General features: G+C 43.3%; 1 protein-coding gene across 1 annotated transcript in view; it reads right to left on the bottom strand.

Annotated features, from left to right (window-relative positions):
- Positions 1-13,451, bottom strand: part of DNAH11 (dynein axonemal heavy chain 11) — a 308,187-nt gene extending 294,736 nt beyond the window's left edge. The window contains 5 exon segments of the mRNA XM_057304208.1: positions 1,624-1,723; positions 2,665-2,863; positions 3,299-3,495; positions 10,805-10,948; positions 12,333-13,451. Coding sequence (XP_057160191.1) covers positions 1,624-1,723; positions 2,665-2,863; positions 3,299-3,495; positions 10,805-10,948; positions 12,333-12,677 — 985 coding nt within the window. The 5' untranslated portion in view covers positions 12,678-13,451.
- Between the last annotated feature and the right edge of the window lie 243 nt (positions 13,452-13,694).

Below are 13,694 nucleotides of genomic sequence, written 5' to 3'. Positions count from 1 at the left end.
ATAACCCATTTATCTGTCCACCTAAACAATAAAGACCTCAGAAGAAAGAGAGCATCCACAAACTATTTTCTTCCCCGGTTGTACCCATGTTTTCAAGTTAGTGTGTTTTTATCAATGTTAATTTCAAAATTAAAAAATCACATCTGATAAGTGCCTTTAAAATATGGTAAGCACACCTGGCGATTTCACAGGGCCTCAAGGACGTCCTTGAGAGGCGGCCTTCCACATCTAACTGACAATGGCTTGGGGCCACGTGCTCTACTGAAAGAGTTTATGTCTGAATCTCGAAATCCATGTGCTCCTAAGGCCCTGAGTAACCCCCTGGGACTTGTTCCTGCAGAAACTTTATCCACAGAAAATGTTCATCTTACACGAACACAGAAACAACGCGAGCAGCCTCTACTGAGGACACGCTCACGGTGTGCCCAGCACCATGTACCCTGCATAATTTATCTTTAATCCAGTGCTTCTCAGCCAGGGAAGGTTTGGCCCCCAGGGGTCATCTGGCAATGTCTGGTGACACTTTTGATGGTCACAACTACAACAGGGGGGAGTGGGCGGAGGCCAGAGACACTGCTCAACATCCAGCAAAACCCGGAGCAGCCCCCACCCCAACCAGCCCGCCCGGAATGTCAATGCTGATCAACACAGACAAGACTGTGGGGAAAAATGACAAGGTTGAGAAATATCGCTCTAATCCTCAGAACAATTCTGTAAGGAAGGTGTTCATATGCCAATTCGGCCAATGAAAACCAGAGGCTCAGCAAATTTAAGATGTACTGAGTGCGTGTGGGACAGGAATGCTGCTGTGACAGACCTTCCAACCCAAATACTCCCCCTCATGATCCCTTTGCCAGAACTCCTGGGGAAAACCCTGCAGAGATAAGCTAACACTCACGTGTATTTGAAGTATTTCCTAACCTTACTTACCTTATATAGGAAGAAATTAAAAAGTCATTTTCTAATGTTAGAAAGCAAAAAAGCTATGCACCAAATTATCTTACGTTTCAACATTTAAAACTTCAGTCTCATGCGTATGCCTCTTTGCTCAAATATGCTTCAAGAAACATGAAGAGAAATCAAGAAACAAGAGGGCTGTCCCCCTGGGTGGAGCTGACGCTGGACAGTGAGACTTTTCACTGAAACTTCTGGTTTTTAACCACGTACATGCACTTGTTCAAAATTCAGCAAACAAACCCTCCTCTATGTTTAATCCTCACCGAAACTTCAATGAGGACTTTGAGCTCTTTTGAGCTAAGCACCTGGTGGATGCCAAGTACCAGAGACTCTATCAGAGAGTTACTGGACTAAGTGTAGCCCCACTGCTGACTAGGAAACGCCCATGTTGGGCTTCCACTCACCCCTTGCAAAGGCCTTGCTCACACACATTCCAGTTAGAACTTCCATCCGGAGCCTGTTTGCTAGATCCCTACAATCTATCCTAAAAATAGTTTAATGTAACTGGAGAATGAAGTACTGATGGAGAAGAATTTATCCGTAGAAGAGCCAAGGGCCATCACCTCATGAACACGTTAATAGCAAAAGGGTAGACGAGGCCAGGCCGGCAGGCAGGGTTGAGATCATGACGGACACCAACACCAGGCCAAAAAGCCAGAGTCTTACCATTTTTCACGGTCGTGAAAATGTCCTTCAAAGTGGGAAGATAGCTGCTTCGTTTAATTTTCAGGATCCTAACCATGTTGAGGACAACAGGAGCTCGAAGCTACATTGAAAAAGAAAATGTAGCATTTGGTAATAAAATACTTAAGTTCTATTCCACTCACGCACAATACACACAGCTTTTCATATGCAAAGACTTATCTGGTTTCAGGTTGAAAATAATTTTTAACAGCATTTCTTCCTTAAGCTTGAATTTTATTTTACATTTATAGCTCTTGAGTTTTCAAAAAGTGTGTCAATTTACACTTCATGTGTAAAATGTTAAATTTTCCATATAAAATTTCTTGCTATGTTTCAGAAAATCTGAGAGACATGCGAACATGAAAATGAATGTCTTAGTCTTCAGAACATTAAATCAAGTAATACGTCAGGCAAACACCAGAGGAAGCAAAGTTAGCTCTTCCAAAGCTGCATCTCTCTACCAGGCAAGACTCTACTCCTTCCTAAATCAATTCAATCAACTAGATTAATTAAATTTTACCATCTTCGACATTTCCCTGGGGAACCACTCTCTCTACGCCACAGTGTTTCCAATTATCAAATGCTGTCAAAATACTCTCAGAAAGTCAAAATTACTTTTAATCTCCATTCATTTTACTTTTTTTTTTTTTTAAAGAGAGAAAGAGAGAGCATGCACAAGTTGGGGGTAAGGGGCAGAGGGAGAGGAGAGAAAGAATCCCCAGCGGCTCCATGCCCAGTTCCGAGCCTGATGCGGGACTCCATCTCACAGCCCTGAAGTCATGACCTGAGCAGAAATCAAGAGTCGGACGCTTAACCAACTGAGCCACCCGAGAACCCCAGTCCCCATTCATCTTTAAAGTGCACACCGTATAGAACTTTGGAATGAGAACAGACTATTAAGTCATCAAAGACAGTATGTTAAGCCTTTGAAGTGATTAGAAATTCTACAACTGACTACAACCAAATTCTCCAACTGACTTTGCTAAGTCAGTTTACAAGCAATTTGTAGGGCTGTCTACTTACTTGATCATAAACGCATGAGAGATTCTCTCTCCTCATCATCCAGAAATCCAGTTCAGTCTGAGGATTCGAGCGAAGACCGTTCAGCAAAGGCTGCACTGAATCTTTTTCTACAATCTCTTGGATTTGATGTGACCATTTAATAACCACAGACTCGATCGCATGGAGTAGTGCCCTTTCATTTACCTCCAGCGTACAAACACTGCAATGATCAATAAAGTAATTCAAAAGCCAATTACCTCATCCAAAGAAAGATAGGACTTGGATGTTAAGAGGTATTTTTTCCATGAGCTGGTTTTCCAAATATAAATATTTCAAAATTAGATCCTTTATTTTTATAGCCTCAATTTTAGTGGTGACATAAACATTGTAAAACAAATGATCATATCCTCAAGCCATTATTGCCAAAAGAATTTTGTTGACATATTGGCAATTGTTCCAGCTTGCTTTTCGGGCAGTAGGCTTGTAAGAAGGATACTTTGTAAGGAAATAATAAACAGGTGCCCTGCACAACTTTCTTAAAAATGACACAGTTCTAATAATTCTCTAGCTTACTAATAGTTTTCTGGGGATATGATATTAATTGGGTATGTGGGCTCTCCATTTAATATTCTATATATACCATAACATTACATACTTGGTCTCGGAGTACTTCTGGTCCAGGTCCATTTTTCCTGCTATTGTGGGAATTGGTAGAAGAGTTCTTCTCAACATTTTGCCCCGAAAAACATGCGTTTTACTTTTCATGACCTCTATGTGGCGTTCCATGTCTTGTGAAATAAAACAGGACCAGGACTTATGGTTGTTCCTATTAGAAAGAATCGGCACCAAAATCTACAGAAAGAGAAACATTTTCAAAAGAAGTTAATTTACAGACAATGTACTTCTTCAAAGATCTTCTTGTCACACAAAATCAGCCACAAAAGCACTCAATTTTTTGAAATACTCTCCTAGGAGATCAAATTTACAAAGAGAGGACACAATCAGTACCCCATTTAAACTTCATCAATTAGACAAAATCTTTCAAAGCGGAAATATGAGGCAGCTTCTTCATTCATTTAGCCATTTATCAAGCATTTGAAGAGGTTCCCAATAACTCAAACACTGCGTAAACTAAGCACAGTCATGTCAGGTAAGCAAACAGCTTTCTTCATGCAAACTGAGCACAATGGCAGGTCCATAAATGAAAAAAATCTTTTTTGAATCCCATCAAAGCAAAAGTAAATTAATCTTCTCAAGCCCTGGGTGGCATACCAGTGGATTCAAGTTTCACAGTCCAAAACATGTTTATTAATCACCGGCCCTTTTCTGGAGCTTCCTCTACCATTAAATTGGGAATGTCACGTATGTGACGCCATGTATGCAAAAGCCCTCAACAATTATTTTTGTATTCCCAGGACCCAGCATACGTTCACAAGAATGTGTTGAGTGAATGAAATTATTAGCTCTTCTTGCTTTCCCACCCCTTTCTAGTATCTTCTAATTTTCAACACTTTTCATTTTTCTGATAATCCACCAGGCTTACCGGCATTACACCATAAAATTTCCATTCGCTAAAATGCTCAGAAAATAATCACTTCAACTTTTCAAAGTCTATTTTGACAATACAATCACTTTTGTTTTCTAACAGTGTTGAAACAAAGCTTTCCAAATTGTATTATTACATTTTCCTGCTCAGCGCCCATTACGTGTCAAGCTAGGAAAACAGCAGAATAAGAAACAGTCTGCCTGCAATGAGCTCGGTGGGTTATGTCCTTTGCCTTAAGAACGGCCATGATTTGAGGCATGTGAAGGATGCCAAGTGGAGACACAGGATAAACACACTGATATATAAAAAATCCTTCAGGACTCCACAAGTAGAATGCTTCTGGAAAACCGCCAGTCTGGCCCACCAGGAATTAGCTTTGGGAAAGGCAGGGTCGTTCATGAAGAGCTTTGGAAATCACACTGGGAAGTTAAAGCTTCTTGGGTGAACACGCACTGACCCACTGGAAAACTCTCTTGACTAAATCCCAGATTTCAAAAACTATTTCCGAACGTCAGGCGTGGGGAAGATTCTGGTTATTCGGCATAGCTAATTCACTGGGTACGGTTTCAAACTTTCACTCCATTTATGATTCTATGATGAAGCCAACTTCTTTTCAAGTATTTCTGTCACATGCTGTAGATAAAACTGTGAAGTTCTGAGCCATGTGCTTTGCAGCCAGATTAGTCAAAGAGCGGGAGCATCACCGTAAACCTCGTTTAAAACAAAAGGACCCGGGATGTGCTATTTACCTAATTGTACATACCCTTGAGCTATACACAAAGTAATTCAGTTAGCTGGGGGTTTGGCTTTGTTTCCATTGGGAAGGTTTTTTTGCCTACTTATTGTGGTTTAGAAGGAAAATTCCAAACTTTTTCTGACAACTAAAATAATTTGAATGCTTATATATTAAATAGATGTACAATGTGTAACTACAGATTAAAGAACGATGAGGCCTTTGCTATGGTTTTCTTTACTTACCTTCTTTGATCTTTAAGATTTTATTTATTCATTTGAGAGAGAGAGAGAGAGAACACGAGTGGAGGGAAAAACAGAGGGAGTGGGACAAGGAGACTCCACACCGACCACAGAGCCCGACCAAGGGCTCGATCTCACAACCCGGAGACCACCATCTGAGCGGAAATCAAGAGTCAAAAGCCCAACCGACTGAGCCACCCCGGTGCCCCCCGCTTCTTTAATCCTTTTTTGAACTGGGGGTTTTCTTTTCACGATAGTTCTTAAGTCAATAAAGACTATTCCCTGGGCAATACGTTCTAAATGTAGGAGCCAGGGCCTCCCCCAGACTTCTTAAATTGGAATGCCCAAGGATAGGACCTACACACCAACAACAAAAACTAAATCGGACTTCCATTTGGGCTCGGTAAACCAAATGCATAATAACGATAATTCACAATTATTGTTTCTTTGAGGATTTGGGTCAATATATTAAAGAAATAACTAACATTTTAAATCGTTTTGCTAAATATAATACAGCTACCGATCATACTATATGGGAACACATAATAATGTCGAGCAGATTGGGAGTTCAACTTTGGACAGGTTTGATTTGAGACATTACACAATAAGTGGCCATGTCCACAAGGAAGGTGGACATCTGAGCTTGGAGTTGAGAAGACAGATCCAGGCTGGAGACAGAAGTCTGGGAGGCCCCAGTGCATCAGCGTAAAGTCCCATTACTCTGCGTAACTGAGTCAAACTCCAAAAACTTCCACACTGAATCTATGTGAGGGTATCATTTAAATGAGTAAAAACTTAATATGAAGGCACAAATGATTTTCCCCACCTTCAGTTCAAACACTTGGCCCATTCCTTCTTTATTCTATCTCATTTAAGAAGCCAAACACGGGAAAGTTCCCTCAGTACCTTTCAAAGCAATCACTGTATCAATACCATCTCTTCTTCGTTTACCAGAATCACCAATCCACCCATCCTTACAAGGAATGTGTTTCTCGTTAATGTACAAGTCAGAAAGTACAAGTTGATTAGCTTGGAATGCAAGTCATGAAGGACCACTGACATTTCATCTGACTCTACAACGTCCAGATTAAGCCTGGCCTGATAAAAACCTTCCTAGAATACGTGTTAGCACGACCATCTTCCAAACAACACGGGAATTTGGGCTTGGCCACCACCTCTGCTGGCAACCATCTGAAATACATGGCTGTTTTCGTTCGTTTTTTTTCCTCATCAGCCCCTCTGGCCTTGTTTCTCACCACCCTCCAGCTCTGGTTCCCCAATCCATCTACATTAATTTACTCCTTTTTTAAAAAATGAATCTTCGTTTCCTCATCTCTGTGCCTTCACATTGTTTCTCCCTCTGCCCAGAATGCCCTTCCTCCTCCGCCGTCAAGCTCTCTCCTCCTTGTCCTTCAGCACTGTGGGGACTAAGTGATTTACCATACGACTGCGGCTGCTTTTGAGCATAAAAACAGACACTAAAAATTATTGGCAGACATTCACTGATCTGTGACAGGTGGAAACCAAAAGTACCCCAGGCGAAGTGAGACCTACGATCCTATTAGAGTCGCCACAGCCCTGCCAGCCCTCTAGCGTGCAGAGCGCCCCTAGGCTCCCCCAGCAGGACCACTGTGACCTCCCACGCAGACTCAGATGTCGGCCTCCCTCAACAGACTGCATACTTTCTGAGGGCGCAAACTACATCACTAATTGCCACGTCTGTCCGGTCACCAGCACCAAGTAGGTCTTCCATAAATATGGACTAATAACTGAGATCAGCATGAAATTTCCAAGTGTCCTTTTCACATGTCCAAAAAGATTCAAACAGAAATATCAGAGATCATACACCAAATGCTTCTTCTCTAAAGAAATACTGCGAAGAATCCGTGTTTTGTCTCTTATGAGAACAGGGTGTCAATTAGCCCTTAACTGACTTTCATTCACTGAACAACTACTGAGCTCCTACCACGTATGTGGCAAGGTCTTAGGTGTTTGGGCCATAACAGGGAGCAAAACAAAGATTCAGAGCAGGAAGTAGAGTAAGGCAAGTGAGGCATTCATGCTGGAACTGGATATCAAAGAGCACAAAGGGGCGCCTGGGTGGCTCAGTCATTAAGCGGCTGCCTTCGGCTCAGGGCGTGATCCCAGTGTTCTGGGATCGAGCCCCGCGTCAGGCTCCTCCACTGGGAGCCTGCTTCTTCCTCTCCCACTCCCCCTGCCTGTGTTCCCTCTCTCGCTGGCTGTCTGTCAAATAAATAAAATCTTTTAAAAAAAAAAAAAAAAAACACCAAAAACTCAGGAATCGAGATGAGTACTATTTTAAGGTTGATTTTTTTTTTTTTTTTTTTTTTTTTTTTTAAGATTTGAGAGTGAGCGAGTGAGCTTGAGTGCACACTCTCACACATGAGTGCAGGGAAGGGGGGGCAGAGGGAGAGGATCTCAAGCAGACTCACCTTTGACCATGGAGCCCAACACTAGGCCCAATCTCATGACCCATAAGATTATGACCTGAGACAAAACCAAGAGTCAACTCTTAACCTACTGAGCCACCCAGGCGCCCCTTAAGGTATGTTTTAAAATCAAAATTAATGCAAAAAAAAAAAAAAACGATGATGAACAAATTATCAACGTCTTAAAGACGGCACTGATATTACTGATGTATTTTTGCCTCAGGGTCCACTACAATCCAGTATGGCACTGTGAGTGATCCAGTTTTTATTTTAAGTGTTGCTTTTTATTGTTCTTTTTTAAATACTTCACTAAAATTTCATCTCAATTACTGAGTTTTTTTGTTTTTGTTTTTTTATCCTCCTCACCTACTTGTAAATTTTGCTCTTGAAGTGGGTGCCTCATTTGCTAACCCTTGTCTCTTCTCTGCAAAGGTTCCTGCCCTCCTGAAGGGTGGCTTTACTAAAAGGAGTTCTTTGAGCAAAAAGACGTGAAGGACATGAAGGGGTTGAGTGAATTCTGGGGAAGATAAAGAAACAGCAGGGGTAAGAGTGTACCTGAGACAAGTAACAGCAAAGAGGTCATGGCGAGGTCAGATCAGATTCTGGACTAGGGCTTTCGCCCCGTAATAAACCTAAGAACCACCTGATGATCCCAAAGCTCGAAGAAGTTCCTGAGATCCTACAGTTGTAACCGTTTCCTAGGTAATACTGAGAGCTCTGATCCACAGAGAACATGCAAAGTCTGGACAACTACAAGCACTTGGGCCCTTATTCAGAGGGAAAGGGGGCCCAGGGTAGGGTCTGAGCAGAGAAGGGACATGTTCCGAATCCCGCTTCAAAAGAATCCCTCTAGCAGCTGTTAGGAATGGGTTCTAGATGGGAACCATGCAAAAGCAGAGAGACCAATTAGGAGACTAATGAGAGACCGTGGTGAACCAGCCCAGAGTGGAAGCAGTGGAGGAGAGTACAGAGGCTGATTCTGAAGGTATGTTGAAGGTAGAACTTACAGGATTCCCAGCCAGAATGGATACAAAGGCTGACACAAAGCAAGGAGTCAGGGCTGACTCCGAAGTCTTCTGGCTTGAGCAACTGGAAGGATGGAGTTCACATCCACTATTCTGGAGATAACCACAAGGAATGCAGGTTGGGGAAGATCAGTTCAACTTTGGATAGTAGGTTTGGAATGTTCATTACACAACAAGCATGAATTTCAGGAAAACAGGAGGATCTCCAAGTTTGAAATTGGGAAGAGAGCACTTAGCTAGAGAGACAAGTTTGGGAGTACCTTGCATATCACCATAAACCACTGTCAATCAGCCCATTTTGTGAGCTATACTGGATACTAGGCGAAGACAATCCTTATAAAATCCCTTAAAAAAATAGAGAGTGAGCGTGCACAGGGAGGGGCAGAGGGAGAGATATAATATCAAGCAGAGATTCAGGGCTCTGAATCTGACACGGGCCTCCTCCCACGACCCTGAGATCACAACCCAAGCTGAAATCAAGAGTTGAAATCAAGAGTCAGATGCCCAACCTACTGAACCAGCAGGGGCCCTTCTTATAAATGCTTTTAACCTAATACATAGCCATGCCTTACAGCCTTGTTCATACCGAATTTAAGTCTTATCCATAAATAAACCCAAGTGACTTCATAAGCGTGATCTCACTTTTTTTTCTCTCTTCCTAATACTCAAATTCTCAAGCATAATTATATCAATCTTCTAAACCTTTTAAACTCTGAGGTTCTGAACGGGTTATACCTACAATAAATGTACTTGTTGACAGCTTACGCTCTTTCATTTAATGTTTTCCAGAACGGAATGCAGACCCTGGTACCGACACAAATCCAGAGAAAGGTCAGAGGAACTTGAAAGCTGTCTATCTTCTGTTGTGAGACACTGATGTCAGTATAAGAATTCCAAGGAAGGCTGCATACCTGCCCTTCCAAGCCCTACCGGATGGCAATCTGGATTCAGATGACCAAAAGCCATTCATATTTCATGTGAAATCCCTTCATCAGGTTCAGTTCAATAAAAATTTCTCGAGCTCCTGCTACAGAACAAGAAGTGCCCTAGGGACTTGGGGGATTGAAAACTCTCTTAGCATCTCCCTGATACAATCTAAAACCAAGTCAATTCAACAGGAGGAGAGGGAAACTGAGCTAGGGTACTGAAGCTGGGAGTGAGAAACCTTGGATGGTCCCAAGACAGTAACGACTAAGGAAGGAGAAGAGGCGTGAAACAGGGAGACTGGCAAATCATTAGTAATAAATATGTTGGTAATTATTCCTACCTTAAGCATTGGCCTTGGCAGGACTGAACTGATTATGGAGCTCTGATATCTAATCCAGTGTTTCCCGAAGTTTGGGGCACATTAGAATCACCTTGGGATCTTTCACTGCCACTGGGCTCCAACTCCATTCTCATTTAATTGGTATTAGGAGTAACCAGGGCGAGGGTAGTTTAGAAAGTTCCCCCAGGTGATTCTAATGTTCAGCAAAATTTGAGAACCTCTGCTCTAGTCTGTAGAACCTGGTCATTTGGTACATCTTTCCTCAAAGCTCATCTGTGAACACACACTGAAAGGATGAGGTTAGACAGGAAGATCAGCAGCACCCCCCCCAACCGCAGCAGCCTGCCTTTAATAAAATCCCCCGGATCCCACATTAAATTCCACTTTAAAAACGCCACATTGAAAAATCCTGCATTAAAAGTTTAAGTAACCTGGGTTGAGAGAGCTTTTCTCTGATTTGAGGGGAGAGAAAGAGGAATTTGAAAGCAATCATTTCAAAAACTTTGTTTCCGTTACCTTTTCCCCATTATCTGACCTGAGTGACACAGTAACTAAGGGAAATCTGAAAAACTTACAATACTCATTTCCAAAGTGTCAGTTTGTCTCTAGTCAACATGAAATTTAAAACTATAGCTAAATACAAAAGCCTATTCAGTTCAAGCTTTTTTTTTTACTTCCATTATTTAGAAACAAAGACAAAAAGGGTGATCCTACAAATTACCATCCGTTGAATATTAGCACCAGCATAATCTCACTTCAGAAACAGTTATTGCATTCCACCTCCCTGGCTGAAGACATTACTGGCTTTTACATTTTTTTAAGAGTCAAAGCTTTTCTGAATAATTCCAAGTGTCATAGAGATAAATTAAAGATTCAAATATTAAAAACAGACTAGCACCTCATCTAGGAAAGCAGTGACATGTCCAAACGATGAGGCAGTCAACTCTCCAAATAAGACCGTTTGAGAAAAATCATTAACTCCAATGTTTTCGGTAATCTTCTTGACAATATAAACAAGTTTATGTTTTGCATCTTTTGGAATCTGAAACAAGAGCGAGATAATTAGTTTTACGTTCACAGGGTAGTTTCCATGTTAACAAACAGGATTTGCTGTATCTAACTTGTAGCGGGATTGCTAGAAAAAGAAAAAACCTGGCATCTTGCCTACCTTTATAAATAAGGTAGTTCTGCTGCTCTTCCCCCCCCCCCTACAAAAGGTATACAGTTTTCTTTGTTCTTTTATAATGCTAATTTCATGCCATTATTGATGTGGAAATATCACCTATAAAGGGCATGTCAATTACCCAAGATCATTACATCCCATAACATCTCGTAATTAAAAACAAATATAACAAGAATTTAGAAGTTTTCTATCTCAGGAAAGGTTTATTCCTTTTTGCAATCTTTTTGTTGTTGTTGTTTGAAAATAAGCCAAACCGAAATGAAGACCAGGCACAGGAGGTTAACTTTTATTTCTATTCCCAAGATAAAGCGTTTAATGAAAATATTCTACCATTTCCACAACTACTGAGTTATTTCTTCAGATATAATCACTTAATTTGAGTAATACTAGAGTTAAGTGTCCTACCTCCTTGTTTGACAAATTGTTTATTTATAATTGGGAAAGTAGCAAAACAAAAAATTTCAAAACTCAAAATCCTAAGGCGAACTCCTGTTAGTCTCTTTCTTCTCTGGGATTCCAATTTCCAACTAGCCCACATTTAGTGACGATAAAAAACACTTTTACAACATTACACGGAGGCACCCTACAACACTGAAAACTGTAAATCTTGTTCCAAACTTTTCACACTTAAAAAAAAAAAAACAACTGAATACAAATGCTGTACTTGGGACACCTTAACCTTCAAGTGGAGGAGCAGTCTAAATTTTTAAAAATTCGAAAGAAAAGAAAGCAAAGAAAAAGGGAAAAATACGGAAAGAAAAAAGATTGCCCCCCTCCACGGTTGGTAAATACCTCGTGTGCGCAGATTGCCTGGGCACTCCTTTTTTAAGGACTAAGTATTCTACTTGAGATAAAATGTGACAAGCAGTCAGACTGAGCACATGACAAATTATTCAGGCTCTGCGAAACATTTTTTAGGGACAGGGCCCCAGACCCCAGAGCACCTGAAACGTGAGTTATCCGGAACCGAGAACCCACCTTACACATAAGGCCCAGGCAGCTGAAGACAGCGCAGCTTTTCCTGCTTTATCCCGGTCGAACAACACGACCTTCTAGAACACTCAACTTAATTGCAAAGTGCGCGCACGTGGGGGATTTTGCAGACTCCAGGCCAAGAACTTCAAAGAAAGTTTTTTTAAAGAGCCCGAGTGCGTGCCCCATGGGAACCCAAAAAGCCGCGACTGGCCTGTCCCCGCTATGCAGAGCAGGCGGCGAGACCGGGTCTTTGCCTGTCGCCCCTTACCTCCCGGGAGACCGCGAGCGGCCCCGCGGCGGCGACGCTGAACACAAGGCAGGCGGGGCTAGGGCTCTCCAGGAACTCCCTCAGCACCTGCCGGTGGTCCTCGCTCTCCAAATACTGGCTCCATTTCTCTGCCTGGAGCCCCAGCAGCAGCTCCAGGCGGTCGCCGAGAAAGCGCACCCGCTCCTCTCGGGCGAAACTCCGTGCTCTTCTGGCCGCCGCCGCCTCCTCCTCCTCTTCCTCCTCTTCCTCCTCCAGCGCCATCACGCCCGCCACCTCCAGGCCAGCGCCCGGGGTTAGGCGAAGGGCCTGGACTTCTGGGAAGCCGCTCGCTTCCCGGGCTGCCATCCCGCACGTCCGAGGGGGATGCGGGACCGGTCGGCTCCAAGCGCTCGCCCCTGCCCAGCCTGGGGTGGGCGAGGACACCTCTTCCCTCCCGCACGCGTCGCGAGAGGCTCGCACCTCCTCGGGCGATTGCAAGCAGCGTGGCCGCTCGCCCCCACCTGCCGCTACTTGGCTTGAGGGTGTTGCTCGCAGTGCGAGTCCCGCGGGCTGAGGCGCTGGCGGGAGAGCAGCTGCGCGTCCCGTTTCCCGGGAGACGGCGACCCGCCCCAGCCCTCTGGGGGCGGAGTCAGCGTCGGGGGTGGGACCTTCGGACTCCGGGCACCGAACCCGGCGGGAGAAAGGGCGTGTCCTCTGCGGGTCTGAGCCGCTGGGTGGGCCGCCGCTTTTGCCCTCCGGCTGTTTGACCTGCTGGATGTTTCGTGGGGCTCCCAGCAAGCCCAGCACCGATTAATCATGGTTTAAGAGGCGCTGTCCAGTGCCGAGCTCCATGCTAAATCGTCCACCTTGATTATTTCATATAAACCCTAAAAAGTCAGGGCTCCGACTGGTCAGTTTGTTTTATGGGCAAGGGAACTGAGTCACAAAGCGGCTGCGTAACGAGGAGAAAGTGGAACAGGAATTCAGGCCCCGCGCTGCGGGCTTTTATTCACCTTGCTGAAAGTTGTTCAAATACTACCAGAAAAGAGCTAACCCTGGCAATGCAACTTTCCTAGTTGTGGAAATATAAGATCTAGGTATTCGAAGTCCTGATTCCGATCTTCACCGGACACTTACTAGAATGTTAACGCGCCCAATAAGAAAATGCACAGCGCGCTTTGTACACTACAAAGTAGTACTTAGAATCACCACCCAATCCAAGAGTAAAAGGTCTGGAGAGACACGTTCCGAATTAAAGACAGTCTCCATGATTTTGCGATGGAATTTCAGTATGGTCTTTTAATGACATCTGTTGAGACTATTAAGGAAATTCTGATGACTGAAGTAGCCAGGATTTTGAAGGAGATTCCTCGAACTAAACTT

This window comes from Ursus arctos, unplaced genomic scaffold (assembly GCF_023065955.2).
Source record: "Ursus arctos isolate Adak ecotype North America unplaced genomic scaffold, UrsArc2.0 scaffold_3, whole genome shotgun sequence".
Lineage (NCBI taxonomy): Eukaryota > Metazoa > Chordata > Mammalia > Carnivora > Ursidae > Ursus > Ursus arctos.
The sequence above is the reverse complement of the archived record's forward strand: the minus strand, read 5'-3'. Positions and strand labels throughout refer to the sequence as shown.